The sequence below is a fragment of the Muntiacus reevesi genome, chromosome 5, assembly GCF_963930625.1.
Source record: "Muntiacus reevesi chromosome 5, mMunRee1.1, whole genome shotgun sequence".
NCBI classification, from domain to species: Eukaryota; Metazoa; Chordata; class Mammalia; order Artiodactyla; family Cervidae; genus Muntiacus; species Muntiacus reevesi.
This window is the reverse complement of record NC_089253.1, coordinates 89,840,385-89,867,891: the sequence shown is the minus strand read 5'-3', so window position 1 is coordinate 89,867,891 and position 27,507 is coordinate 89,840,385. Positions and strand designations below refer to the sequence as shown.

Genomic DNA, 27,507 nt, shown 5'->3' with positions numbered 1-27,507 from the left:
GCCACGCTTAACTGGAAAGAACAAGGGGATAAGGGGTACACAATCCCTCTGTATGCCTGGAAGGGAGACAGCTCAGGAGTGTTTGGGGAGCAGCATCAATAACTCCCACAACCCTCTGCTTTATGGTGGGAAACTGAATCTTAGACACAAGGGATGGAATCCCCCAAGGTCAGTGGTGGAGGAGGCTAGGCAACCAGACTCTGGGGGTGATCCAGTGCTCTCTCTGTGCTACCCCACCCTTCCCCACCCTGCCCCAGCCTCCTCTTCTGCCTAATGACCTTTTTGAAAATAAATTTATTTATTTTTAATTGAAGGATAATTGCTTTACAATATTGTGTTCATTTCTGCCATACATCAACATGAATCAGCCATAGGTATACATATGTCCCCTTCCTCTTGAACCTCCCTCCTACCTTCCACCCCTCCCTACCCCTCTAGGTTGTCACAGCGTCCTGGTTTGAGTTTCCATTGGTTATCTAGTCTACACATGGTAGTGTAACTGTTTCTATGTTACTCTCTCCACGCATCCCACCCTCTTTTTCCTTCCCCAGCCCATGTCCAAGTTTGTTCTCTGTGTCTACGTCTCCATTGCTGCCCTGCAAATAGGTTCATCAGTACCACCTTTCTAGATTTCATATATATGCACTAATATACGGTATTTGCTTTTCTTTCTGACTTACTTCACTCTGTATAATAGGCTCTAGGTTCATCCTAATGACCAGTAAGAGCTTTATCTCATAAGCTGCTTGCACCCTCCACCTATAAGCATGAGTTCATCCTCCCAACCTCTCAGAGGAGGGACAGGGTCCCAGGACACCCCCTCTCACCCTTCATCTCTCCCGGGGCAAATGTTTGGGCCCTGAAGAGATCACACAGCCTGGAGAGGGGGTGGCCAGAGCAAGCCTGGGCTCGTGCTGGCAGCTGCCCGTCCAGCAGCAGGAATCCGCAGGGCCGGGCGGGTCAGGCCGCACAGATGGCTGTTCTGAAAGCACCACAATCCAGCCTGAACTCCCAGGCCTGCCCTGACGCATCACCCCACACGTCACTGTTTTCTCCTTCAGAAGCAGTTTCCTGGGCTCCTCTGGCCTCCCTCTCTGGGTCTGGGTGCTGGGGAGGAGCCAGGGACCAGCAGCCCCGGTGGACTCACAGGCTCCTGCCACCGCCCTGCCCTGACCCCCCATGCGCCACAGGACAGGCAAGAAGGACATCCCTGTGGCCAGGTGCTGGAGCTCCAAGGGACCCTCCTGGCTGCCTGGGCTCTGGCAGACAGGCCTGAGTCTGCTGGCTCCGGTTCCGCCTTCTCTGTAACAAGGGTAGGGTTCTGTTTTCCCCAGGACACTGCCCTGTAGTTTGTTTCCAGACCAGTCGCCCCAGCGGCCTCTGCTGGGCTGAGTCCCTGTATGCCGCCTTCCAGCTCCCATGCAAGAGGTCCTCAGTCAGCGTTCTAGGGGCCCAGCTGGGGCAGCTGGGCTGGGTTAACTCTGCCAGAATCTGGAGAGGTCCTGGGGGCCAGCCAGAGGACTCAGGGTGCCCCCTCTGAAGCCAGCCACCCGAGCCGGAAGGACCCATGCGGGGCACCAAGCAAGGTTCCGGATGGAAACCTTGAGGGGCCAGAGTCCAGGCTGCCCCTCCCAGGGCACGGCCTTCTGCAGCCCCAGCAGCTTCAGAAGCGGTATGGTGGGGGGGAGTGACTCGGCCAGAGAAAGCCCAGAGATCACCTTCCTCTGGGATACTGGACCACAGCCAGGAGAAATCTCCAAGGGGGCAAGCGGGCAGGGGCAGTCTGGTGGGAAGGGGGTGGGTGGGCAGGGACAGCCAGACCTCACCTCTGGACCAGCCCCAGGCCTCCTGTGGGCTGCAGTCTGGGGGCAGGGCATCTCTGAGGGTCACAGCAGAGGCTGCATGGTAGGCCTGGCCAGGAGTGGCCAAGCCAGATCAGGGAGACCCAGTGGGGGCAGCTTGGGGCGCTGCGTGGAGTTAGGGGGGTCTGTGGAAACAGCTGAGGGTGAGGCTGGCCCCACCGGGGCCCTGTCTAGCCTCCCCCTTCTGGGTGCTTCCCCATCCACGGGCCAGTTCCTCCCAGCCCCATGCCTGGGCCTGAGCTGCACTGGGCCTGGTTCCCTAGGGTGGTCTGTGTTTCTCTTGTGAACAAGGACACAGGAGGATGTGCAGCCTTGGGTAAACAAAGGGCTATTTTTACCGCCTCATTGTTTCCTCCCTCAGCTCCCGGCCAAGGTACACCTCACACCTCCCTCCTCACAAAGGCTGCCAGGTGCCGCCAGCTCAGCCATCGCCTCTCCCTTGGCCAGCTCACAGCAGGCTGGGTTGCAGGCAGAGGACAGGAGGCCATCCCTGGGCTGCAGGTGGTGGCCTTGAGGCTGGAGAAGTGCACGGAAGACCCCAGAGCCCGGCGTGCAGGACCATCGCCTCAGTGGGGGGCTGCAGTCTCCTCCGCTCCTCTGGGTGGACTCGCAGCCCACCCAGACCCACGAGCTGCTCAGAAGCCACCTAAGCGGGGGGTCAAGGTTTGGGGGCAGGCCCCATAGCCCCAGGGTTTGTGTTGCTGGTGCATGGAGACCAAAAAAAAAAAAAAAGCAGGCCAGATCTTTAGTCGGTTTTACTGTTTTTGAAATTCCCTCCAGCCAACTCCCTGCCTGACCCCCAGGCAAGCTACTCCCAAGGGCAGCCCACTCTGGTCCTGCCACTGCTGGTATCCACACACTGCCTCCAGACCACAGTCCACAGAGCAGGTATAATCCCATGGTACAGATGAGAAAACGGAGGCTTGGAAACCTGCAGTGGCTTCCTGGGTTACACAGCTGGTAACTGGCAGAGCCTAGGTTTGAACCTGGATCTGTGCAGCTCCCGGGTTCAGCAGCCTCCACCCCCAGAGACCGACAGGGGCTTTGTTCCACTCCACAGCTCTGGTTGGGGAACCCTCAGGCCCAGACCCAGGGGTGGAGGTGGGGCTGGGGGCCTCTGATAATGGAGGGGGAGAGTGCTGGGCGTTCAGAGCCAGCGGCCCCATCCCCCTCCTCCTGTTTGCTCCCAGGCAGAGCCGGCTGCAGCTTGAAGGAGCCTCTGGCTGTGATGGGTTTTTTTTAACCACTTGATCATGATCAAGGATTTAATTTTATCCCCTTCCCTGGCTGGCTCTGATTCTATTTGGAGCTGAAGCACGAGCCAGTGAGCAGGAGGGTCCTTGGAGCCCTGGCGGAGCTGCCCACCCACAGGCTCCTCGAGGCCCCTCCCTGCCTGTCCAGACGTGGCAGGGTCCATCTGGGAGACCCTCTCAGCTCTGCAGGCTCTGCAAGGCTGGGGGCTTCCATTCTAGTTACTGATCTTCCTCCCCGCAAAGCTACTTAGCAGAGGGAGAGGCCCTAGGGTCAGAGTCTGGGGAGATGGGAGCAGGAGGCAGCCTTGGCCACAACAGGGGAGCCTTTCAGCTCTTTCCTCTTCATCAAAACAGCGTTTAACAAACACCTGATTGGACCTGAGGCTTGTTCTCCCCCCCACCCCTGCCCCACCTCCAGGATCTCCAGGAGCTGCAGGCAGACGAGGCCTTGCTGGGGGGTGGGGGGTCGGGGTGAAGGACACCAACATGGTGACTTAATGATGCCCATATGCGGTGACCACCCACTGTGGGGGGGTCACCAGGCTAAGCTTGTCATGTGCATTATCCCGTTAATTCTCAGCAACAACCTGATAGGATAGACGCTCCAGTTTTCTCTATTTTTCCAATGGTAGCTAATTTGCCCCAAGTCACACAGCTGCTGAGTGGCAGATCCAGACTTCAGTCCCACCAGGTGGCCTTCAGAGTTCTTGCTCTGAACCGTAATGTTTCCCCAGCCCCCAAAGACATAAAGATTTACACTGTGAGAGAAAACAGCATAAAGCGAGGTCTGGAGAGAACAGTGTTTATCCAGGACTTTATTGGGTTCAAAGAATTTTCCTTTTTCTTTTTTATAAAATATTTATCTGGCTGCATGGGGTCTTGGTTGCGGCATTCCGGGTCTTCACTGTGTTGTGCGGGATCTTTCGCTGTGTTGCGTGGACTCTCTAGTGTGGCATGTGGATTCAAGAGTTGTACATGGGCTTAGTTGTTCCAAGGCCTGTGGGATCTTCGTTCCCCGACAAGGGATTGAACCCACGTCCCCTGCATTGCAAGGCAAATTCTTAACCACTGAACTACCAAGGAAGCTCTTTAAAGCATCTTCATGTAGAATTTGTCAAAAGTTCAATTGTTTCTATTATTTTCCCCATTTTATAGATAAGAAAAAAATCAGACTGAGACCTGCCCAAATGTACAGAGTTCACAAACCTGGCCTGTTGTCCCCAAACCCAGAGCTCTCTCACTGCCCTCTCTTGGGCTTCAAGGTGGGATTGCCAGGTGCTGGCAGAGGGCTGTGACCAGGAAGAGTTAGGGCAAAGTGGAAGAGGAACTTATTCTAGAAAAACTAGCTTAACCTGGAGAACTGCCAGGTCTGCACGCAGAGGCCCCAGAGCGCCTGACAGGTGAGGAGCAAGAGTCAGGATGGATGACTGCGACAGCAGCTTCTTCCTGGGGAGGAGAGCTGGACGGAGGACCCAGCAGTGGGTTAACCCACCCAAAAACCTACTAAAGTCACATACAAGTGGACTTGGAGAACAAGGGCAAGTGCCAGACTGGCCCTGGGGTCACAGAGCTGGCTGGCAGGGAGAGGTGCTCACGCTCAGTTGCTCAGTCGTGTCTAACTCTTTGTGACCCCCCCTGGACTGTAGCCCACCAGGCTCCTCTGTCCATGGGATTTTCCAGGTAAGTATACTGGAGTGAGTTGCCATTTTCTCCTCTGGGGGATCTCCCTGATCCAGGGATCGAACTTGCACCTCCTGCGTTGCAGGCAGATTCCCTATCTGCTGAGCCATCGGGGAAGCCCAGGGAGAAGGTACCAGGCTGCAGGGATCACTCCCTATGACCATCTGCCCGCTCCTTTCAAGGCTGGAAGTAGTAACTATAAGCCTGGGCTCTGGGGTCAGACAACCTGGGTCCAAGTTCTGGCTGAACCACACTGACCTTTAGCAAACTAAGTAACCCTCTACTTCCTCATCTGTAAAAAGGGGAAAATAACATACTTAACTCACATGTGACTGAAGATGGTGTATATAAAGTGCTGCTGCTGCTGCTGCTAAGTCACGTCAGTCATGTCCAACTCTGTGTGACCCCATAGATGGCAGCCCACCAGGCTCTCGTCCCTGGGATTCTCCAGGCAAGAACACTGGAGTGGGTTGCCATTTCCTTCTCCAGTGCATGAAAGTGAAAAGTGAAAGTGAACTCGCTCAGTCATGTCCGACTCTTCTCGACCCCATGGACTACAGCCTACCAGGATCCTCTGTCCATGGGATTTCCCAGGCAAGAGTACTGGAGTGGGGTGCCATTGCCTTCTCCATGTAAAGTGCTACACACCCTTATACATGTAACACCTGCCCAAGACACAGTCTGTGTTATTCAGACTGGGACAAATGGGAACTTCCCTAGCAGTCTAGTGGTTAAGACTTCATACTGCCAATGTAGGGAGTGAGGGTTCAATCCCTGGTTGGGAAACTAGGATCACATATGCTGCAAGGGCAAGACAAAAAAAAAAAAAGACAAAAGACTGCGATACCTGCATAAAAGATGTTTGCAAAAACCCAGCACTGGGCTTCCCTGGTGACTCAGACGATAAAGAATCCGCCTGCAGTGCAGACCTGGGTTCAGTCCCTGGGTCAGGAAGACCCCCCTGGAGAAGGAATGGCAACCCACTCCAGTATTCTTGCCTGGAGAAGTCCATGGACAGGGGAGCCTGGCGGGATACAGTTCATGGGGTCGCAAAGAGTCAGACAGGACTTTGCAACTAACACTTCTTTCACTGCCTTCCACAGCCAAGGTCAAGGCCTGGAGAAGGAAACTGTCAGAGGCTTAGGGACTGTGCAAGTGGGTGGGGCTCCACAGATGTGCCAACAGGTGGCCACCTGTTGCTCACTCTCCCCTTCTGGGGGTCCAGAAGGCCCAGGCAGGGCCAGCAGGGTGGGGCTCCTAACTTTCTGGCCCCACCCCTCGGAAGCCATACTCAAGGGCCAGTTCCAAGCTTAGGCAAGGCTCTGGGTGATATTCAAAGGGTATTTTCTGCCCTTGTCCTTTGAGGACTTTCTTTAAATCACTAAATGGTACCGCAGATGGTAAAGAATCTGCCAGCAATCCAGGAGACCCGGGTTCAATCCCTGGCTCAGGAAGATTCCCTGGAGAAGGAAAGGGCAACCCAATTCAGTATTCTTGTCTGGAGAATTCCATGGACAGAGGAGCCTGCTGGGCTATAGTCCATGGGGTCACAAAGAGTGGGACATGACTGAGCAACTAACACTTTAACTTTTCTTTAAATCAGGACCAGCAGTCATGGTTCCCCAAGTCCACTGAATACCAGCTGTTGCCCTAGAAGAGAAAGCTGCTTCATTGGCTGGAGAAGTGTTTTTGTTTGTTTTATTCCCTGCCCAGGGATTTAACCCGGGGCCACTGCACTGAAAGCCCGGAATCCTAACCAGTAAGCCTCCAGGGAACTCCCAGAAGTGTTTTCTAAACACAGCCTCAGAGACCTCCCCAGTGGCTAAGACTCACTTGCAGAGGTGAGGACGGTTCCGTTCCTGGTCTGGGAACTAAGATCCCACATGCTGTGCAGCATGGCCAAAAACAACAAACAAACATGGCCTCAGGTTAGTCTAGACCTAGTTCATCCTCCAGGAAAGGAGTGGGTGGCCATGAGCCAGAGACAGAGCAAGAGACAGAGAGAGAGGGAGGGAGGCCACGTGAGCAGGCAGGTGGGTGATGGATGGGTGGTCCCCTGGGCCCCAGAGAGTTCCCTTGCTCCGGAAGCCGCCACCACTGAACCAGGTGTCACAAAGGGATCGTTTTCCCTGCCACAAAGGGCCTGTTCAAAAGCCAGAACAGCCTGGATTCTCATAGGTGCTATTCACTGTAGGGCCAGGGGGAAGGCTTCATTCATTCTCCACCACCCTCTCCCCAGTCCTGGGAAATGTCAACAAAAGGCAAGGTGCCCTGCCCTCTCTCCTCACCCCATCCCGCCGCCTCCCCCCGCCCCCCCCCCCCCCACACACACCTCCGGCCTCTCTCAGGCTCAGGTGGCCCCAAGCTGTCTTGGCCTCAGCAGCCCTAATCCTGCTGTTAGGGTCCCCTGGAACAAGGAAGGTGAACCCAGAAGGTTGCCTTCTATGGGGGCTGAGGGACCCCGAGAGAGACCGTCCTGCCCATGTTTCCCCTTCACCTGTTGCAGCAGTTATGAGAGACTCCTCCCTCCCCACCTCCAGCAGCAGACTCCAGGCAGGTGGGACTGGGGCCAGCCAACCCCTCCCTCTGCACAATGGCCAAGCTTAAAAGAGCCGATTAAGTCCAAGGTTAATTACCGACAGGGCCACTCAGGACGCAGGCTGGGGGTGGGGAGGTTCTGTACATAATTTACCTGACAAAAGCCCCTTGGTATGTGTCTCTATGCCATTTTTAGCTAACACAGCTATCTTTTTTTGGTCTCTCAGTAACTATAATTTCCTTCCTGGAAACGGAAGTTACAGAGAAGGGCAGACCAACTCAATACAAGGCTGAGCATTAATTACCTGAAAGCAGAAAGGGCTATCTTATGAGGCAGTGAGTTCCACAGCCCTAGACTGGACTTCCCTGGTAGATCAGATGGGAAAGCCTGCAATGCAGGAGACCCAGGTTTGATCCCTGGGTTGGGAAGATCCTCTGGAGGAGGAAATGACAACCCGCTCCAGTATTCTTGCCTGGAGAATTTCATGGACACAGGAGCATGACGGGCGACAGTCCATGGGGTTGCAGAGTTGGACACCACTGAGCGATCAGCAATTCCATGGACACAGGAGCATGATGGGCGACAGTCCATGGGGTTGCAGAGTTGGACACCACTGAGCGATCAGCACTTTCACTTTCACAGAGGATACTCAAGCAAAGGCCACACAAGCCCTTTCCAGAGATGTTTCAGAGGAACATGCACAGCTGTCTATTACATTGACTGCTCAACAAGCTCCATCTCTTCCAACCCTAAGATTGAATGATGTCAACTGTGCCATCAGTCCCCATATTCTGTAAACTTCATAGAATTCAGCACCCAGTGAAACTCTTCGAAAAAGGAAACAGAAGCACTGAGTCTATGTAAGCAGGAAAGAAAAAAAAAAAAAGAAGACCTAAAATGGGATGATGAAGGGTGGAAAGGAAAAATCCTAGAAAATGTTTCCAAAGCAAAAATTGCTCAAGCAGAAATGATTTCAGCTTCTAAAGCTGAATATACAGCTGAATACCAACAAATCTTCTGTTTCTGGGATGATGGAAGGGACAGATACTCTGTTTGGACTTATGTTACAAGCATTCTTTTTTTTTTTTCTTAAATTGTTTTATTTTTGGGTGTGCACTGGGTCTTTGTTGCTGCAGGCAGGTTTTCTCCAGTTGTGGTAAGCAGGGGCCACTCTCTAGTTGCGGTGCTCGGGCTTCTCATTGCAGTGGCTTCTCTTGCTGCAGAGCAAGGGGTCGAGAGCACAGGCTCAGTAGTTGTTGGTGCACGGGCTCAGCTGCTCGGAGGCATGTGGGATCATCCAGGAGCAGGACTGAACCCTGTTATGAGTATTTCTAAGATTACTGCCATTACACAGGATGCTGGGGTGTCTAGAATGGAGGGGGTGCTCAGTGTCTGCTGAATGGGGAGCTCACGTCTGAAGATGGCTGTGACCTCAGCCCAACCAGGAAAAAACTTGGAACCACCAGGTCAAAAAGGGGGCTCACCCTCCTATAGATGTGTCAGCTGGGCTGGGGAGATCTGGAATTCTTCCAAACCCCGAGCTCTACTCGAGACCATAGACAATCCAACCAGCAAACATGGTACTTTCACTCCCTTGGCGGGGATGGGCCCCAGCAGCAGAGTCCATGTGACGTGGGGAAATCAGTTCACACGCCCAACTATTAAAAATCTTTATTGTTAATTGTTTTCTCCAGCAGAAATATTTGTAGAGATACGAATCCACAGCAACATTTTCACTTCTCTTCTTCAGGAGATGAGATAGGTCAGGGCCACTGTCATTACAAGAGGGAGGCCCGTGAACTTGACAAGGAGAGGAACACACCTTTATGGGAGCCGCAGGTACTAGAAGAGGGGGTGGCCAGCAGCATCAAAACTGATGCCTGATGACAGACGTTACAACCCTGGGTGGTGGTGGGGTGACTGATCAAAAACTCACCTTTCCCCAGGTGGTCAGTCGGAGTTGCGGGCCACAGAGCTGGGAGTGAGAGAGTATGTGTGTGAGTCTGTGTGTGTACATTCACATACATGTGCGTCCACACACTGCCCCTCTGAAAGAAGATGTTCTTGGGCCCCGGCCGGGGTGCCCACAGTCCTTGTCCCCTGGGGGATCAATCAACTTTTCAGGTTAACGGTCAGCTAGCCAGTGCCGGGGGCCTGTGTGTGCAGGAGGACATGGGTGTCTAGGTTGTGACACTCGAGTCTTCGTCTGGGGCGAGGCTCAGAGGAAGCTCAGAGTGCATCATGAATAGACATGGGGCTCCCAGGCCTGGGCCCTGGCATGCAAGCATTTGGCTCCCATGCTCCATGACCGCCCTGAGCCCTGAGAAGGGGAAATCTGGCTCTGAGTGTCTTCTCCTGGCTCTGGGTCTCTGGGGCAAGAAGCAGGCCTCAGCTGTCTATGCCCTCCAAGGGTGGGGGTGTGTGGGGTAGGGGTGGAGACTTCCCCTCCCCAGGCCCGCATCCTTCTCAACTCCTCACCCACACTCCCCTCCAGTGAGAGATGCAGGAAGCAGGACAGCCACCTTCAGGGGAGGAGGAGGGCAGCTGGGAAGACCTGGGGTTCCTGCAGCCCTTCAAAGACCATTCAGTGCTCTGTAGTGTGTTTCTGGGGGCCAGGGTGGAGGGCCAGTCTGGTGGGACTTGTTCATGAAGGCCCAGCTGGCTGTCCCAGAGGGCACTTTATAAATAAACAATGACACTGTTCCTTCCAAGCTGCCATGGGGAGACAGTCTTCTGAAGTGAAGGGCACAGCCTTGGAAGAGAGGCCTCTGGGGGCTGGTCAGGACCCACTGCCCTGGCAGCACACAACTGAGGGAGGAGCCTGGGGGCAATGGTGGGGGAGCGGGGTGGTTGAAGCCAAAGGCCTCCTGGGCCTTGTAAGCCAAACTGAGGCCTTGGTGTGGGTTCTGGGCTCCCAGGCAGAGACCTCTGCTACGTTTTGGAGTCTTAGGGCTGAGAGCAGCTCCTGCCCAGATGAGATCTCAGGAAGGTGGCTATAGAGGGAATGATGACTGAAGGGAAAGAGGCTCCCTGCTCAGTGAAGGCAGGCTGGAGGGGCCCGGACGGTGCAAGTGAGCGATTCCATCCTCACTGAGGGAGGCTGGCTGGTTGCCAACTCGTGGAAGTGATCCTGGTGAATGGTCTCCTCTAGGCTCTGGGCTGCTCATTCAGGACAACCTTGGGGGCTCTGTTTTCCAGCTGTGGATCCTGCTTGGGGTCCTGAAGGGGAAGGTCCCCTTGCTGATGAAGCCAGGTGTGGTCATTAATGCAAATGCACTCTCCAGGTGGACCCCCCCCCCCCCACCTCACTGGAGAGGGCCTACCCACCAAAGGGCTGGTGGGTGGCCCATGGTGGCAGAAGTCATGGGTGAGCCAACGGAAAACGAAACACGCCTAAACCAATAGAAGGCAAACACAAAACACGTGAAAACAGCAGCAGGCTCTTTGTGTAATAAATATTGCAAAGCGCACTTGGTTTCTTTCTTTCTTTTTTTCAAGTCAAATATAACAACCAATGTCCCAAACCCTGTTTTCGACATTCAAGAGAGGAGCTGTTGTGATCAGCCTAACACCTGCAGCCAATCAAAGAAGAAAAAAAAAGGTTCCCATTAGCCAGCCAATCAAATCCTTTTCCAGTTTAAGCCGCCAATCGGACCTGTCATGTTCCTAAAGAGTGACCCAAATAAAGCACCAGAGCTCGGAGAGCTTCTTGGGAAGCCATACACCCGAGGCGCAAATTTTTTTTCTTTTTTTAAAATAATAGTCAGAAAATAAAAATAAAAAGGTTTCCATTGGTCAAGATTTAAAAATAAAAAGGTTTCTTCCTGCAGCCAATCATGAGTCCGTCCCTTTAAGCCAATCGTGACCACACCATTGGTGTCTCCCCCGAGGATGCTGAGTGGCCCTGGGGCGGGACAGGGTGGGGTGGGGTGGGGAGCCAGGGGGAGGGGAGATGACCCTCTGTCACTCAGCGGTGAGGTCCACACAGATCTCCTGGCCTTGGCCAGCTTCCAGGGTGTTCCACCGGGGTTGCAGCTACTGCCTCCGGTCCTCCGTCTCCGACCTGGAAAACGCCATCACTACGTCCTCCGCACCTGCAGACCATGGGGAGAGAACCGCTGCTGGATGGGCCTCTGGTGCTGGGCTGCAGCCCCCATGCGGCGTCAGTCCTCCCAGGAGGGGTGCTTTTTGAGAACAAAGTGCTTCTTGGGAAGCCCACTGCCCCTCTTGAGCCTCCCCTACAGCCTGGCCAGGATTCACCAGCAACCCAGCTGCCCGGCCTGGGCAGCAGGTTGCCAGGGTGAAGCTTAGAGGCTCACTCTAGGCTACACCTCCAAGAGCGGGGAGCAGGACAAGAACCCAGGCTGCTGTCCTGAGCAGGGCTCTCTCTGCTGGTGACCCTTGCTCCAAGGTCACCAAAGCCAGGGGCCCTTGGGAAACGCCCTCTTCCTTCTTAAGACTCTGGTCTCCATCCTTTGGGAGGATCTCCCTCCTGATTTCTAGCAGTCATTCCTCTTTGTCCAAACCCCATCACCTTCTCAAAGGAGCACAGCCAGGCCCATTTCCAGCCTGGCTCCTACAGAGACAAATAATGGCCATAATCTTTCTATTGCTATTTTTCATGGCTGATTTGAGGATTCTGGTCCAGGGTCTCATGAAACCACTTCCTTTGTCTTGTTTTCCCTGAGACAGGCTCTGACTTGCAGCCAGAAAAGGCAGGAGGGAGGTGGGGGAGAGCCTGGAATGCTGACCTGCCTCCCCCCGGAAGCTGCTGCGGAGGAAGGACTGAGCACAGGCTCTGTGGGGCAGGTGAGGTCACCTGCAGGTCCCGCTCTGCCTCCTGTGCCTGGGTCCTGCCACGTCTCTCCCCTTTTTTCTAAACCTAGGTTCTTGGTCATGCCCTGAACGTTAAAGAGCAGTCAATTGCCTGTGGCCCTTCAAACCTACTTCTGTTCTGCTGGAGGAATTCTCCCTGGGAGGGGAGGGTTGGAACAGCAACACAAGGGGGTGTGGGGCCACTGAACGGGAGGTGGGGGGCGGGGGGGAGCGATGCCTGGTAGAGCTGCTGGCACAGGAAACTGGAGAGAGGGCAGGACTCCACCACTGCCCGCCCCCCAGGGCATGGCATGGGTCAGCTCCTTCTAAGCTGCAGGGAGTTGCCACTTCCCAAGGCAGCTTCCTCCTGCCTCTTTCCTAACTGTCCTGCCGGAAGGAGTGGAGGAGGAGGCGCCCAGCCCTGGTGCTGCAGGAGGAGGGCCCCTCCAGAAGGATGTCACATGACAGACAAGTGTCTGCAGTTTGGCACCAGAGCACCAAGGTGCCGCTGCCAAGGGGAGTCACTGTGCCGCACAACCCCACCTGACTTGATGTTCTGCTGCTACCAGCACAACCTCTATTTCCGCCAAGGGGAACAAGCTTCTAGAAAGGAGCTCGGGTCATCCAACTTCTCTGGGTTCCTGTGCTTGGGAAGCCCTAGCAATCCTTCCCCTGTTTTCTCGGGAACATTCTGTACTCGCCTCGCTCCTCGGACCACGCAATATCACTGCGGGCAGAATTTTCCTAGCAACCACAGGATCCAAGATTACATCATACCCTGCATGGCAGCTGAGCCGGTTACCTAACAGATGCTGGCTTTTCCCGAGTGCCGACTCTCCAGCTCGCTAAGCAGGAGGGGGCTGGAGGGAGATCGGTAAAGGGGAGTTGTCAGCAAAAGAGGCAATGCACAGTGGCAGCCCACTCACTGCTTTCCTGGCCTGTCCCGTGGGCCTGCTTGCAGGGACCTTGGGCCTCTGTGCTGAGCTGCAGGCACAAAAATAGCACCAGCCATCCCAGGAGGGAAGAGTGAGTCTGCAGAGGGAATGACCATTGGTTCCTTGGAGGAGCCCAGACGCAGGGGCTGCAGGATGAGTGTACCTGGGCTGCACTCTGAGAGACGGAGAAAGAAGTCACCTCCTCAAGGTCACTGAGGGACTCCAGCAACTCCCTAACAAGACATCTGCGCCAGGGCTGCTCCGCCAGCTGGTCAGCCCATCCCTGGCTGGGGCAGAGAGGGCCGGGGACCCACGGCTCCTGTTTACAGGGCCTCCCACTCTGCTGCTGGAGCTGGTGCATGAAGGGCCCAGAGGGTCACTGCCCACCCCAGCTCTGTTCTGTTCCTAAAGGACTCACTGTTTTCCAGGGCTCACCACCAGGGACCTGCTTCCCTTTGGGGACCCAGAGCGGGGCAGGCTCTTCCAGAGCCTCCTCTGACCTTTCTTACACTGGTTGGCCTGGCATTCATCACTCGACAAGGGCCTGACCCTGTGGGCTGTGAGGCGAGGATGTGGCCCTTCCCCTTCCTCTTCTCCACGGAATTGGGGCCCATCACCGAGTGGAGAGTGAGCTGCTTAGTTCATTATTATGATTCAAGTTCTTAGAGCTTTAGAGCCAGGAGGGATCTCCAAAGTTGACCCTCATGAGCCCTCCTTCTCCTTTGAGGCCAGAAGATGGGGCCTTCCTTAGAGGCTCTGTCCTGGAAACGCAGGGCTCACAACAGCAAGATACTACAGAGAAGCCAGCAGGCCCAGCTCACCGCCTCTGGGCCATCAGCTAGGTTTACCATCTCATTTTACAGACGAGGCTGGTATCTCATTGGTACTTTTGCCGACCCTGTCTGGACGTGGGCTCAGAGCTTCTATTTGTCCTTCCCCACCAGATGCAGTGAGTATGGGAGGGGAAAAGCTGATCAATCTCTCCTGTTCCACACTCTCTGACCCATTAAAAGATAAAGAAAGCCAAAACCAGATGAAGACATCACAAGGAACAAAAACTACAGACCAGTATCTCTTATGAATACACATATTCATAACATCTATGGTACGCAAGAACACTCATAAAATACTAGAAAGCAACATATAAAAAGGATTATATACTGTGACCAAGTGACATTATCCCAGGAATGCAAGGTTGGTTCAATACCCAAAAATCACTTAATGTAATAACTCTTATCAATAGAAAAAAGAACAAAAACTATATAATCATTTGAATAGACACAGAAAACACATCTGACAAAATTCAATACCCCTTCATGACAAAAAACACCCAACACACTAGGAATAAAAGGGAACTTCTTCAACCAGATAAAGGGCATCTACTAAAAAACCACAGCTATTATCATACTTAATGGTAAAGACTGAAAGCTCTCCCCCTTTAAGATTGGGAACAAGTAGACAAAATCCACTCTCACCACTTTTATTCAATACTATGTTTAAGGTTCTATCCAGGGCAATTTGACAAAAAAAAGAAATAAAAGGCATCCAAATTGGAAAGAAAGAAGTAAAACTGTATTTGTAGATGATATGGATCTCACATATAGGAAATCCCAAGGAATCCACTGAAAGATTACTAGAACTAATAAGTTAAAGTTGCAGGATATAAGGTCAATATACCAAAAATCATTTGTATTTCTATAAACTAGGAATGAATAGTTTGAAAATGAAATTAAGAAAATAATTTCATTTACAGTAGCAGCAAAAATAATAAAATCCTTAGGAATAAATTTAACAAATGGAGTACAAAATTTGAACTCTAAAAAGAACAAAACATCAATGTCTAAAACATTGCTAAGGACTTCTCTGGTGGTACAGTGGATAAGAATCTGCCTGCCAATGCAGGGAACATGGGTTTGATCCCTGGTCTGGGAAGATCCCACATGCAGCAACTATGTCCGTGCACCTCAACTACCAAGCCCGAGCTCTAGAGCCTGAGAGCTGCAACTACTGAGCCCAAGGGCTGCAACTACTCAAGGCTGCGTGTTGAGAGCCCATGCTCTCCAGCAGAAGCTGCTGCTCTTCAGAACTAGAGAAAGCTTGCACACAGCAACCAAGACCCAGTGCAACCAAAACTTAAAAAAAAAAAAAAAAAAAAACACAACAAAACACTGCTGGACGAAATTCAACAATTTCTATCAAACCCCAGCTGCCTTTCTTACAGAAATTGGCAACCTACTCCTAAAATTCATATGGGAATGCAAAGCATCCAGGATAGCCAAAATAATCTTGAGAAAAAAGAACAAGGTTGGACCCACACTTTTGAATTTTAAAACTTACTACAAAGCTACAGTAAACAAGTCTGGGTAGAACTGGCATAGATCAAGGGAACAGAATTGGAAATCCAGAAATAAACCCTTCCATTAGTGGTCAATTAAATTTTGACAAAGGTGCCAAGGGTTCAATTTGAAAGAATTGAACAAATGGTGCTGAGACAATTGGATATGCTTACGTGCAAAAGATGAAGCTGAACCCTTGTTTTGTGCCATACACAAAAATTAACTCAAAATGAAGCAGTGACCTAAATATTCTAAGAGCTGAAGTATAAAACTCTTAGAAGAAAACAGGAGTAAATCTTCATAGTCTTGGGTTAGGAAATGGTTTCTTAGATAAGACAACCAAGGCACCATTAACAAAAGAAAAAAATATATATATATGTATAAGTTGGGCTTTATCAAGGTTAAAAGCTTTTATGCTTCAAAAAATACTATTAAAAAAAAGTGAAGACAACCTACAGAATGAGAGAAAATATTTGCAAATCTGGTAAGGGATTCATATCAAGAATATATAAATAACACAATTCAATAATAGTAAAAAGTTAAATGACTCAAATGTTTAAAATGGGCAAAGACTTCAAATAGATATTTTTCCAATGAAGATATGTGAATGGTCAACGTGTGCATGAAAAGATGCCCAATATCATCATTCATTATGGAAATACAAATCAAAACCACCAGGAGATATTGCCACTGGACAGCTGGAATCAAAAGACAGATGATAGCAAGCATTCAGGAGAAACTGGCACCCTTAGACACTGCTGGTGGAAGGTCAAATGGTGCAGCCCCCAAACCAGCATACCTGCAGCCTCCGCCACCTCAGGCGATGGCACCTCCAACCCCGGGGTCTTCCTGATTCCTTCTGTCTCATACACACTCCACATACAACACATCAGCCAGTCCTGCTGACTCTACTTTTAAAATGCATCCTGAACTCATCACCATTCCTTGACTGCCATCCTGGTCCAGGCCACCACTACCCCTCTCACTAGCCCCCTGCACCCTCTTTCCCTGGATCTCTCCACTCTAGCCCCTGACAATCCATTCTCCACACAACAGTCAGAAGTAAGATCTTAAAACCACAAGTCAGCTCCTGCTGCTCCTCTGTTCAAAACTCTCCAAAGGTGGCTTATTGTACGATTTCTCATCACACTCAAGGGAAACTCCAAACTCACCCCGTAGCTGCAAGACCCAATGCAATCGGGCCTCTGGCTGCCTCCTCCCCTCCTTCCATATGCCTCCTCTACCTTCACCCCATTCCAGCCACAGGGGCTCCTGCCTGTCCTTCAGGCACAGGAACCTGAGCCTCAGGCCTTTGCAGCTGCTCCTTCCCTGGCCTCAGTGCTCTTCCCAGGTCCATCTCACAGCTCTCATGCTTCATGCCAGTCAGTACACAGTCACCTGCCCCGGCTTTCCCTGACCTCAATGTCTAAAACAGTGACACAGGATGAATCGTTAGAGGTGAGGAGCTCAGAGAGATGAAACAACCTGGTGAATCAGAGACAGACCGAAGACCCGGTACAGACTTGGAAGACCACGCACGCGGCACGACACGCGTTGTCGTTTTCTATGAGGAGAAGGAAATAACCGGTCCTGCCCCAGTTACCCTGAGCACTGAGGCTACTCCTGGCAGAGCGTGCACCCATATACCTTCTCCCACGAGAATGGAAGCAAGACCCAGGACTCGCAAAGCACACAGAAGCAGGCCTGGGATGGATGCCCTAGAGTAAACTGAACGTGGAGTCCAGAAGGCCCACCCGGCAGGTGCCTGGCCAGACCCTGTCCCCTGCCCAGGTCCACTGCTCTGCCAGATGCCCCCCTAGTCCCATGGCGCTGGGCGTAGCTCTCTGAACCAGAGCTGAGCACCCAGCGGGCCTTTCCATCCCATGTCCCACTTCAGCTCTGCCTCTTTAATGGAGTCCAGTCAAGTGACTGGGGAGAGAAAAATGACAAACATTCAGGAGCTTAGAAAAGGGAAGCCGGCCCCCAGCTGGGGGCGGGGGACAGACAATGGGGTCACTGGTCTGTTTGCAAGCTCAGGGTGAATTCACACCAACAGAATCAAAAGCCCAGTACAGGCTCCACACACCAGCGCCACCCATGGCCCCAGCCCGGCCCGGCTCTCTGAAGGGAACCAGCGTGCTGCCATTGGGGAGCAGCTCTCTGCAGGGTGTGGGGCAGACCGGCAAGGAGCAGCCGGGTCTAGAGAAAGGCCAGGGGTGAAAAAGAGCCTGAAAGAGGAACAGGGGAGATGACTGCAGCCCTGAAGCAGTGGATGCAGGAAGGGCACGGAAGGCCTGTTTCTCAGACCCAGCAGGGGACATCCTAGTGGAAAACCCTTTCCAGGAGAGGCACAGACCCTCACTGGAACAGGCCTAGTCCCAGGGCCCAGGAGGGCGGCTCCAGATACCACCCCTGACCCTCTCCAAGAGGGATCCTGCGGAGACAGAGAGGCCAGGTGGCAGAAGGAATAGACAGCGCCTCCTGACTTCTGGGATGTGCTAACCGTGCAGTTCCAGCCTCCATCCAGCAAAGCGCTTGCTCCGCTGTAGCTCTCCTAAAGCCCAGCTCAGAGGAGGAGCCTGCGCTCACAGGAGGTGGGAACCCTGAGGGTAAACCCTCCCCAAGAAACTGACAGAAGGTGCAAGAGCCTGGGCCAGCTTCCAAGGCTGCCAGCCCCAGGGCCCCCAGTGCAGGACACAGCCCTGTGCAGATGTCACCAGAGAAAAGGGGGGATGCCCAGCACCAGTATCTGCTATGGGTGGGGACACCCATACCCCCTGATCCAGGGTCATGGGCACCTCCAAGTCTGTCCCCCAGCTACTCTGAAACTGCACACCCACCCCTGGCTGGAATCTCCCAGGACGACTTCTTTCTGAGCTGGGGATCTCGTGACCTCCTGACTTCTTCCTAATGAGGGCAAAGGACCGGGGCCTGGAAAACTCAGAAATAAAACCTCAACCCCCAGAGTCTCCCTGGAGGAGGAAATGGCAACCCACTCCAGTATTCTTGCCTGGAGAATCGCCACTGTCAGAGAAGCCTGGCAGGCTACAGTCCATGGGGCTGCAAAGAGTCAGACATGACTGAAGCTACTTAGCGCACATACACAGGCTCCCAAGTCCAGCTGGAGGTTAACTTGGGCAAAGTTAACTTTGCAGAGGGAGTTAACTGGTAAAAGTTCTTCAAAACTGTCCAGGGAACCACAACTGCCAGGTCTGGGTCATCCCTCCATGCACACGGCCACAGGCTCCAAAGCATCCAGGTGATCCCAAATTCTGCTGTTTGCCCCTTCTCTGACCACGTCACTTGGGTTGTGGCATTCCCTCTCGGTCCCCTGAGGTCACTATCTTGCCATCCATGGCAACCAGCATCTGCTACTCGGCTACCTGGCTACCTCAAGCAGCACGGCTCAGCTACCTGCTCTGGGGAGATCAGCCAGGCAGCAAGGCTCCCTCATGGAAACACAGGTCCAAGACACTCGTCCAAGGGCGAAGGTGTCCACCGGGCTGAGGCAGGGCCCCACCCTGGACTAGACCTCCCTGCACAGAGACCCAGACCCGCTGGGTGTCATGTGCTTCTCTGAGCAGCTGCAGCCCTGGAGCCCAGGGTTCTGTGCCTCTCAGCTCTGCTGCCCAAGTTCCCAGAGGATGACTTTTCCCCAGAGATAGCACGGCACTGGTTGCCATGGGAACAGCACCCCAGATCCTCCACGGTCTCAGCAGCCAAGCGGGCTCCAGGCTTGGTGACACCTTCTGGGCTCTAGGCTGGCAACCATGTCACCGGGTGCCCTGGCTGCAAAAGGCGGGGCACATGGGCTTAGGTGCAAGGGGGCTCCTAGAAGAGGCACTGGGCCTCCCAATAGGCCAACGCAGGCCTCCCCAGGCTTAGGCTCCTCAGGTGGATAGGGATACCTGGGCCAGAGTCTGAACCCTGCCTAGTCCCTGCATATCCACCTCGGTTTCCTCATCTGCAAAACACACGTATCCCGTCCCCCCATTAGACTGACCCGGATAACATCTGCAGCATGAAGCATCCCAAACAGCACCTGGTGGGGTCCCACTCCGGGGGTGCTATTACACCTGCTCTGCTCTAGACCCAGGAACCCCAGGCCACCCACCCCTCCTGCATTCCACTGAGCCCAACACATACATCCTGCCTCTGGGGACTGTTTTCCAAGGTATTGTTGTTCAGTCGCTCAGTTTTGTCCTACTCTTTGCAACCCTATGGACTGCAGCATGCCAGGCTTGCCTGTCCATCACCAACTCCCAGAGTTTACTCAAACTCATGTCCATTGAGTTGGTGATGCCATCCAACCATCTCGCCCTCTGTCGTCCCCTTCTCCTCCTGCCTTCAATCTTCCCAGCGTCAGGGTCTTTTTTCCAAGGTGAGGTGCCCCTTATCAAGTCTTAGCTCCTGCGATGGAATCTCTCCTAGACTACAGAGAGTTGTGTGAAGGGACAGAATCTGGAAGGGGTGGGGGGGTCCCTCCAGGGGAAGGGCCAGGTCTTCACCCAGAGTCCCAGCATATTCTCAAATTCTGGAGGGCATCACAACCGCCTGGGGCCTTGCTTCAAATGCAGATGTCCAGGCTAATCCGGCAGGGCTGGGGTGGGGCCCAGGCATCTGTATGTTTTCAGTAAGTGCCCTCTGTGATTCAGGTGCAGCGGTCTGTGGCCCACATTCTGAGAACTCAACGCTACAAATGGTCCCCACCCCTGAGCTGCTGTCCCTTCTCATCCAACCTGTGCTGCTTCCACGCCATGTACTCCCGGCCCTCAGCAATCTGCCTTCTTCAGCCAGGATCCACAGACACTGTTTCGGGAAAAGTCACCACTGACATTAATTAGGAACCCTGGGGACCCTGATGGTGAGCCCGCTGATCCTCTCCTCCTTTCTGAGCTCCCCTGTGCCCCCTGCTGGCCAGGGTGCTATGCTCACAGGGTTCCACATCCCCTCCCTCTGCCTGCTTTCCCTGGGGGTCCTCACCCACACCCAATCCCCAAATCGGCTCCCTCCTTACACCTGGGTTCTAACCTAACCCCTGTCTGCTCCTGGAGGATCCCACACACTGCCCACTTGGGGGGCCCCTGCCTGCCCCTCCACTGTAGCTGCTCAGTCCAGGAGCCCCGTCCACACAGCCTTGCCTCCAAGCCCACCCCCACTTGCTCACAGGACACTGCTGTGACCTTCTGGGTGTCTCTCTGCCCCAGCATCTGCCCTGTGACCTTTCCCCAGCGCTCACCCTAGATGGACAGCCACTGGCCTGGCCATCCCACCCCTCAGGTCCTGGAAACCCCCGTGGCCTCATCTCCAGAATTTACTCTGTTCCGCACCTGTTTGCCTTTCCAGTCACTTACCACTCATACTCGCCCCTTGGGGGACACTTGCCCCAGGCTGGGCAGGCTCCAGGACTCCCTCGGTCTGTGCCATCCTTCTCCTTGTCTGTCCACATGCACTCCTGCGCATCCTTCAGCATTAGTCACTCAGTTGTATCCAACTCTTTAGGACCCCATGGACTGTAGCCTGCAAGACTCCTCTGTCCATGGAACTCTCCAGGCAAGAATACTGCAGTAGGTAGCCTTTTCCTTCTCCAGGGGATCTTTCCAACCCAGGGATCAAACCCAGGTCTCCGGCATTGCAGGCAGACCCTTTACCATCTGAGTCACCAGTGAATCCTTCAAGACCCGGCAGACAGCACCTTTTCTCTGGGGCTTTCTAGGTGGGTTCCCTGCCCATGGGGTCAGTCATCCTGGGATCTGCACCCAGAGGTCTTTATGTGTTTACTCCTGTTTCCATCTACCTGGCTGCACTGGCAGCTTGAGGCTGGGAGCCGTTGCCTGGCATACAGATCAATGGGTGTCTATGGGCAGGAAGGAGCCATTACTGACCCCAGGGGCCCCTGATGCTCCAGGACAGAGGTCTGCCTCTCCCGGGCAGGTGTCAGGAGGAAGGTACAGAGGTGCACAGGGCTTGGAGGTCCCTGCTCTCAACTCCACACAATAGCAGACATCACGCCAGTTAAGGAGGGAAGGTCAAGGCAACCCTTCACAGGCCAGAGCCAGACGCTGAACAGAGCAACCAGCCTGCTCCTCAGCGTGATCCTCACCCTGTCTTAAGCCTTTTTCTTTTTCTGTGATACAAGTTATCTCCTACCAAGTCTTCCTGGTTGATTTTTTCAGTTGAATTCAATGTATATGAGATTTTTTTAGTTCACGTTTATCATTATTAGGTTACAAGTAATTCTCATGAAAGTGTTGATTAAACTTTAAAAAGATTAGCTTCCCACCCCACTGACTGGCATTCTCCCGGGAGCTGCCTGCAATTTCATCCAGATTTGGTTATTATCTGGAGGCCCTGGGAGAAGCCTGGGAGCCACATGTGGGCAGAGGGGGGTCCTGGCGCCTGGTCTGCACAGAGAGGGAGCCTGTCTCCATGGGGACAGGAGAGCGCCCGCTCCGGGACAGAGCTGGACCTCGGGCTCCCAATGAGATGTGACAAGGGCTCTGTGGAAGCAAAGATGCGCGGGCAGTTCAGGAGCCAGAGGAGGAACTCGGGGCCAACCCCGGAAGGGCAGACAGGGCAGCAGAGGAGCAGAGGCCAGAGGGTGTAGGAGAGGATTCCAGGAAGGACGCTGGCTGTGAAAGGCAGATGGAGCTGGAACCCCTACCCATGAGCTGCTGAAGAGGGTCAAAAGGAGTGACGTGTAGAGGGGTGATCCTGCTTGATCCCCGGAGGAGTTATGCACTGGGTGGGGTGAGCCCTGCCCTCCCCTCCCCTCCCCTGAGGCCCTGGCTCCCCGCTGGCTTGCCCACAACCACAGCTATTTTAACAAGGCTCTCAGTGTAACCCTGAGACCAAATGACCTATTTTAGGCTCTCTGGCAGCAGACTCAGAGCCTGCAGCCTCGGCTTCCGCGGGGAAGAGCCAGCAGCGCCCCGGGACCGCCCAGCTGGCTCAGGCTGGGGGCCTTTCCCTGGAAAGCCTCTTTGAGAAAGAGTGTGATCAGACAGAGGCTGGAACAGGCTGGGGGAGCCAGCATGCCAAGGCCAAGAAGAGGGCAACAACAGCTCCAGGGCCAAGAAGAGGGCAAGAGAAAGTACGCAGGCTTCCTTAACACAAGGGGCCACATCTCGACAGGCTCCCTCCAGCTCCGAGACAGCCAGCTGAGGGTCCACAAGAAGCATGGCTGGAGGATGGCAGGTCTGCAGATGAATGGCCACAAGCAGGATTCTGCCAAGTGCACTGGGGGCCTGGAACTGGCACTGGCTAGGTGTTCATCCTGGAAGCAGCGCTGGGTCAGGGAGAGACCCAGAGCTCAGAGAGAACATGTTTAAAGGGGCCCAGAGGTGAAAAGTCCAGAAAACAGCAACAGGAAACCCTTCCAACTTTTTCATGCCCTCCTGAAATACCATGCTAACCGCCTCCATCACACCTGCCCCTCAGGTAAAACGCTGTTATGCTTGGAAACACACATGGCCTGTAAGCCATATCTAGAACCACATGACAGGAGCCACACAGCTGATCCTATGGCCTTGAGCATCTCACTCAACCTCTCAGGGCCTGTTTTTTCATTGGGAAAGTGGGGCTGTGATCATCTCTGCCTCACAGCCCTGTTGGGAGGACTCCCTGGGGTAACTTTATGTGCTACTTCACACAGAACCTGACACACAGTAGGAGCTCAAGAAGTTAAATTAATTATAATTAATAGCAAAGATGAGAATCACACGTCCAACAGTAAAGGATCGGTCAGAAAACGATGGCACAGCCACATGGCTTTACATCCTGTGATTTTGTTGAATCGCTTTCTCAGAAATCAAGGACGCGGTAAAATTCCCATAGGGCTTCCCCGGGTAGCTTGGTGGTAAACAACCTGCCTGCCATGCAGGAGCCATGGGTTCAATCCCTGGGTCAGTAAGATGCCCTGGAGAAGGAAATGGCCACACACTCCAGTATTCTTGCCTGGAGAATTTCATGGAAAGAGAAGCCTGGCAGGGTTGCAAAAGAGTCAAACATGTTAGTGACTAAACAAAATTATCCTAAGTGAAAAATGGAAGCTAAAATAGATATTATAATATTTACATTATATGGAAATCCATTACAACTTTGTAATGGAAATTCACGCATATTTTTTTTAAAAAGTCTGCTGGGCAACTAACGCAAGGTAATGGGTTCAGCTATTTCCAGAGTCAATCCTTTAGGCGCTTCTGCTGTTTCTATCTTTCCCAACCACTTTCAATGATGATTATGCATTCTTTCATAGCCAGGAAAAATTATCAGTACATGGTACAGATTGAACAGCACTGACAAGAAAGGAACGAACTCAGCATTCTGTTGAGCCTGATTTTGGAAGCTACAGCTCTCGGTCCCCAAGCCTACAGCTAGGCCTTCTCAGCAAAGTGATCTTCCCAGAGAAGCACTGGCTGCCTTTGGTTCAAACTCAGCTGTTGGGTCTGCTCGGCCACCATGGGGACCAAGAGACAGCGCTTCATGTTCCTGCCTTTCTGGGGACTCTGAGCTTCCAGACCCAGAGCCCAGTCTATTTATTCACCCAAGAACATGCTGGGGACCTGGGGAGCCAAGCCCCACAAATGTGAAGAGGGAAGCCACAGGAGCTCAGAGTTGGTCCAGAGATGGACCGGGAAACAGCGTCCGGAGCAGCACAGCTGAGGTGCACGTGTGTGGTGGACACGAGAGGGCCTGGCCCAGCCTGTAGGAGGCAGGGGAGGGGGCACATCAGTGCTGAGCTCCTGGTCGTCGAGAGGCAAATGCGGGGACAGGAAGGCATGAATACACAAGGCTTGAGATGGGAGCAGAAAGCCACTCAGTGTGGCTGTTTATGGAGTATGAGGTCCTGGTGTCTGGGGCGGAGGTGGGGGAGGTAGTTGTGGGGGGCGGTGGCTGAGGGCGGGAGAGGTAGGTGGGGGGGCGAGGGCGGGAGAGGTAGTGGGGGTGGGGGTCCCATACATCATGGCTAAGGGGTTGGACTGTATCCTCAAGGCAGTAGGAAGTCACTGAGAGACTTCGAAGGTGGTCTCGGATTAATAGAGGCCAGGCAGGTCCATGCCGGCTTCAGTACAGGGTAGTGGGGGCAACCGGCACCCTCTGCTGGAACTAGTTGGTGAGGCCATAAGGTGCAGGCCTGTGCACTAGGGTCTCCAGCAGCTGTCTGCACCCAGCAGGTACTGAAGACACGTTCAGCGGGAGAAGGATGGGATGGGGGGGTGCGGGGAGCAATGCCCAGGTAAGCAATGCGCAGCCTGCTCTCCTCCCCGGGTCTGGGGAGGGCAAGCAGTGCTCCTGGTTCCAGACCCCTCCAGCCTCAGAGGAGAAGCATGGGCAGGTCTAAGGTGGTGGGCAGGACCCTAGGACCGATTGCCAGCGCTGACCGGTGATGGGGCGGCCGGCCCCCCTACCGAGGGCAGCTGGTACAGCAGAGGTAAGAGCTGCAAGGGCTCCCAGGAGCAGAGCAAGGGCATCTGCTGAGAGACAGTGCCACCTAGTGGCAGGAGGCGCCCACACCAGGCTTCTCTGGGACCGCCCTGCCCACCACCCCAAACGCTCCTAGGCCTTTCTGGGCTTTTCATGCTGGCGTCCTGAGCAATGAAAGCAATGATCTTGAGCTTTTGCCACCTGCGCTGTGCCTGAGCCTCTGAGAGCAACAGGCCCTATGGCATCAGCTGCGGGCAGCTCTGCCGATGAAGAAAGTGGATAGGCTAGAATGTTATTCGAGCCCCACGTGGCCCAACAGCGTGGTCAGAAATATAGGGTCCTGCTCTCAGGCTTGAACCTCCACAGTGCAAGAGACAAAGGAAATACAGTGTGCTCCGGAAGCTCTTCCAGGCACTGCTGACCCCTCCCCCCTTCCAACTCACACTCCGGGGAATTCTCCTTCAGGCCTTTCAGCAGCCTGTTTTCTCAGTGGTTCAGGTCAGAGGTGACCTTGGGAGGAGAGGCAGACTGAAGGCCACCCCAGCAGCAGAGAACTGTTATTCTCCCCCCGGCTCCAGGCTTAGTCCCAGGAGTCTGTTTCCAAGAGAGAGAAGTACCCAAGGCCAGCCTGGCTGTCTGTGAATGCCCCAAACCCGGGAGGGTCCAGATTCCAGCACCACAAATTCAGAGCCACACACCCACAGCTCACTCCTGACTGCTCAGCAGTTTCAGACCAGGTGAGGTCACCATGACTGCCTTAAATAACTCAATAGAGTTTGTTTTCAATTGTTGGTTTAGCCAAGCAAGATAAAAAGTACTTTTTAAAACTTCCCCTTTAAACAACAAGGTCCTACTCTTTAACACAGAGCGCTATATTCAGTATCCTATGATAAACCATAATAGAAAAGTATATTAAAAAAAAGAATGCATATATGTGCATAACTGAACCACTTTGCTATATAGGAGGAAATAATTCAACATTGTAAATCAACTATACTTCAATTTTTAAAAGAAAAAGAAAGAAAACTAGAAAACCAAAAATAAAAGTTCAGAGACTAAAAAAACACAAACTTCCCCTTATTGTCCAAAAAAAAAAATGCACGTGCAACGTTAAAAAATTAGTTTTAGCAAAAAAGTGTGCAACTTAGAAACTCAAGGTGCCTTATATGGTCCCACCCTCTATCAAATTTTTCTATAAACAACCTGCTAAATATTCTTTCCACTTTTTTTGTTCTATGCATGAGTATGTGGATATGGGCGGGGGCAGGGGAGTACATATGGTAGCATTTTCTACACTGACATACAGTTTTACAGCTTCTTTTGATTTTTCCCATTAAGAGCATTCTTCTAGAGGTAGTCTTAGAACCAGAACTCAAAATCAGGTTAGCCCAGTGACCCAAGACCAGGCTGGCAGAAAATGTGATGCCCCAGGAACTCAGAAAGCAGGACAGTTTCAGGAGCAGGGGAGAGGGACCCATGCTAAAACCCAGATCAGTCCTGGAAAAGAAAAGGCCTCTCCCACAAAAGATATCCCAGGACAGGGGCAGGGCCACATCCCTCATCTCCTCTCCCAGCGGTGGCTGACAGCGCAGCTGGTGTGGAACAGGCTGTGGCATGAGTGTGGCCAGGGCGAGCGGCCGACCCGGGAGCTGTTGGAGCCACTGGAACACCCTGTACATTTCTGCTGAGCTGGGTGCACAGGCCGGGTCACACCCAGCGTCAGAGCTCGGGAACCGGGCCCCATGCCAGAGCAGAGCCCTGCCTGTGACATCCAGGAGAACAAGGGCAGCCTCAAGAAAAGCTGGCCTGTGTGCCAGAGTGGCTCTCCTCCCTGGCCTTGGGGGTCAGCAAACACACCCACCAGGGCCCAGTTCCTGGGAGCCTGCTCACACCAGACAGGCTCCTCGCTGCGTGATTTAATAGCCAGTAATTCCAAGCCAGTGTAACGAGAACAAAAGGAAAGGACTGAATGAAGATGACGGGCAGGGTTCTGGGCTCCAGAGAAGACAAAAAGAGTGGAACCCAGCCCTGCAGTCCAGCTGCAGGTTTGCATTCTGGGCCCGCCCCCCCAGTAACTGGCAGCATGAACTGGCTGCAATGGCTTACTGTTTCTGAACTCCAGTTTCCTTGCCTGCTAAGTAGAAGTAACACAGCTGGTAGCTCTCTAGGCTAAATGTAATGATGTGTATCAAGCACTCAGCCTGAGCCTGCTACACAATAATCACTCAGTGTTACCCACTACTGTCCTTACCGCTGGCTGAGGGCGCTCGAGAGAGAAGTAACTCCCTCGGGCACACAGACCTGCAGGGCCACTGCGGCCACCCCCCGGGGCACAGCCAGGAACACAGCAGCCACTGTAAAGTCTGCGACCAGGCCAGGCCCCTGCACGCAAGGGTGGTTTTCTTGTCCTGAACAGGGTGGACAGGGGTCAGGCAAGGGCTAAAGACATGGAACCACAAGAGCCTCTGCAGTTACAGGGCCCCCAGAACTGCCACTGCTTCCTCTGCCAGGCCCAAAAGGGATTTCCCCCCCATTACCTGATTGGGTCCTTGGCTCCCACCTGGGGAAGAAAGGACCAGCCTGGAGGCCGTGGAGGCACCCCAGACTCCACGCTTAGAGGCTGCCGCCACCTGGGGTTAGCTGTGTGGGTGGGGGGAGCTG

At 53.5% G+C, this 27,507-nt stretch overlaps 1 protein-coding gene across 2 annotated transcripts in view; it reads right to left on the bottom strand.

Moving 5' to 3' along the window:
- Nucleotides 1-10,769: 10,769 nt before the first annotated feature.
- CTNNBIP1 (catenin beta interacting protein 1) overlaps nucleotides 10,770-27,507 on the bottom strand; it is a 48,571-nt gene continuing 31,833 nt past the window's right edge. For both annotated transcript variants that reach the window (XM_065936813.1, XM_065936814.1), the window contains one exon: nucleotides 10,770-11,428. In XM_065936813.1, the coding sequence (XP_065792885.1) occupies nucleotides 11,370-11,428 (59 nt within the window). In that variant the 3' untranslated portion in view covers nucleotides 10,770-11,369. The remainder of the gene's footprint in view (nucleotides 11,429-27,507) is intronic.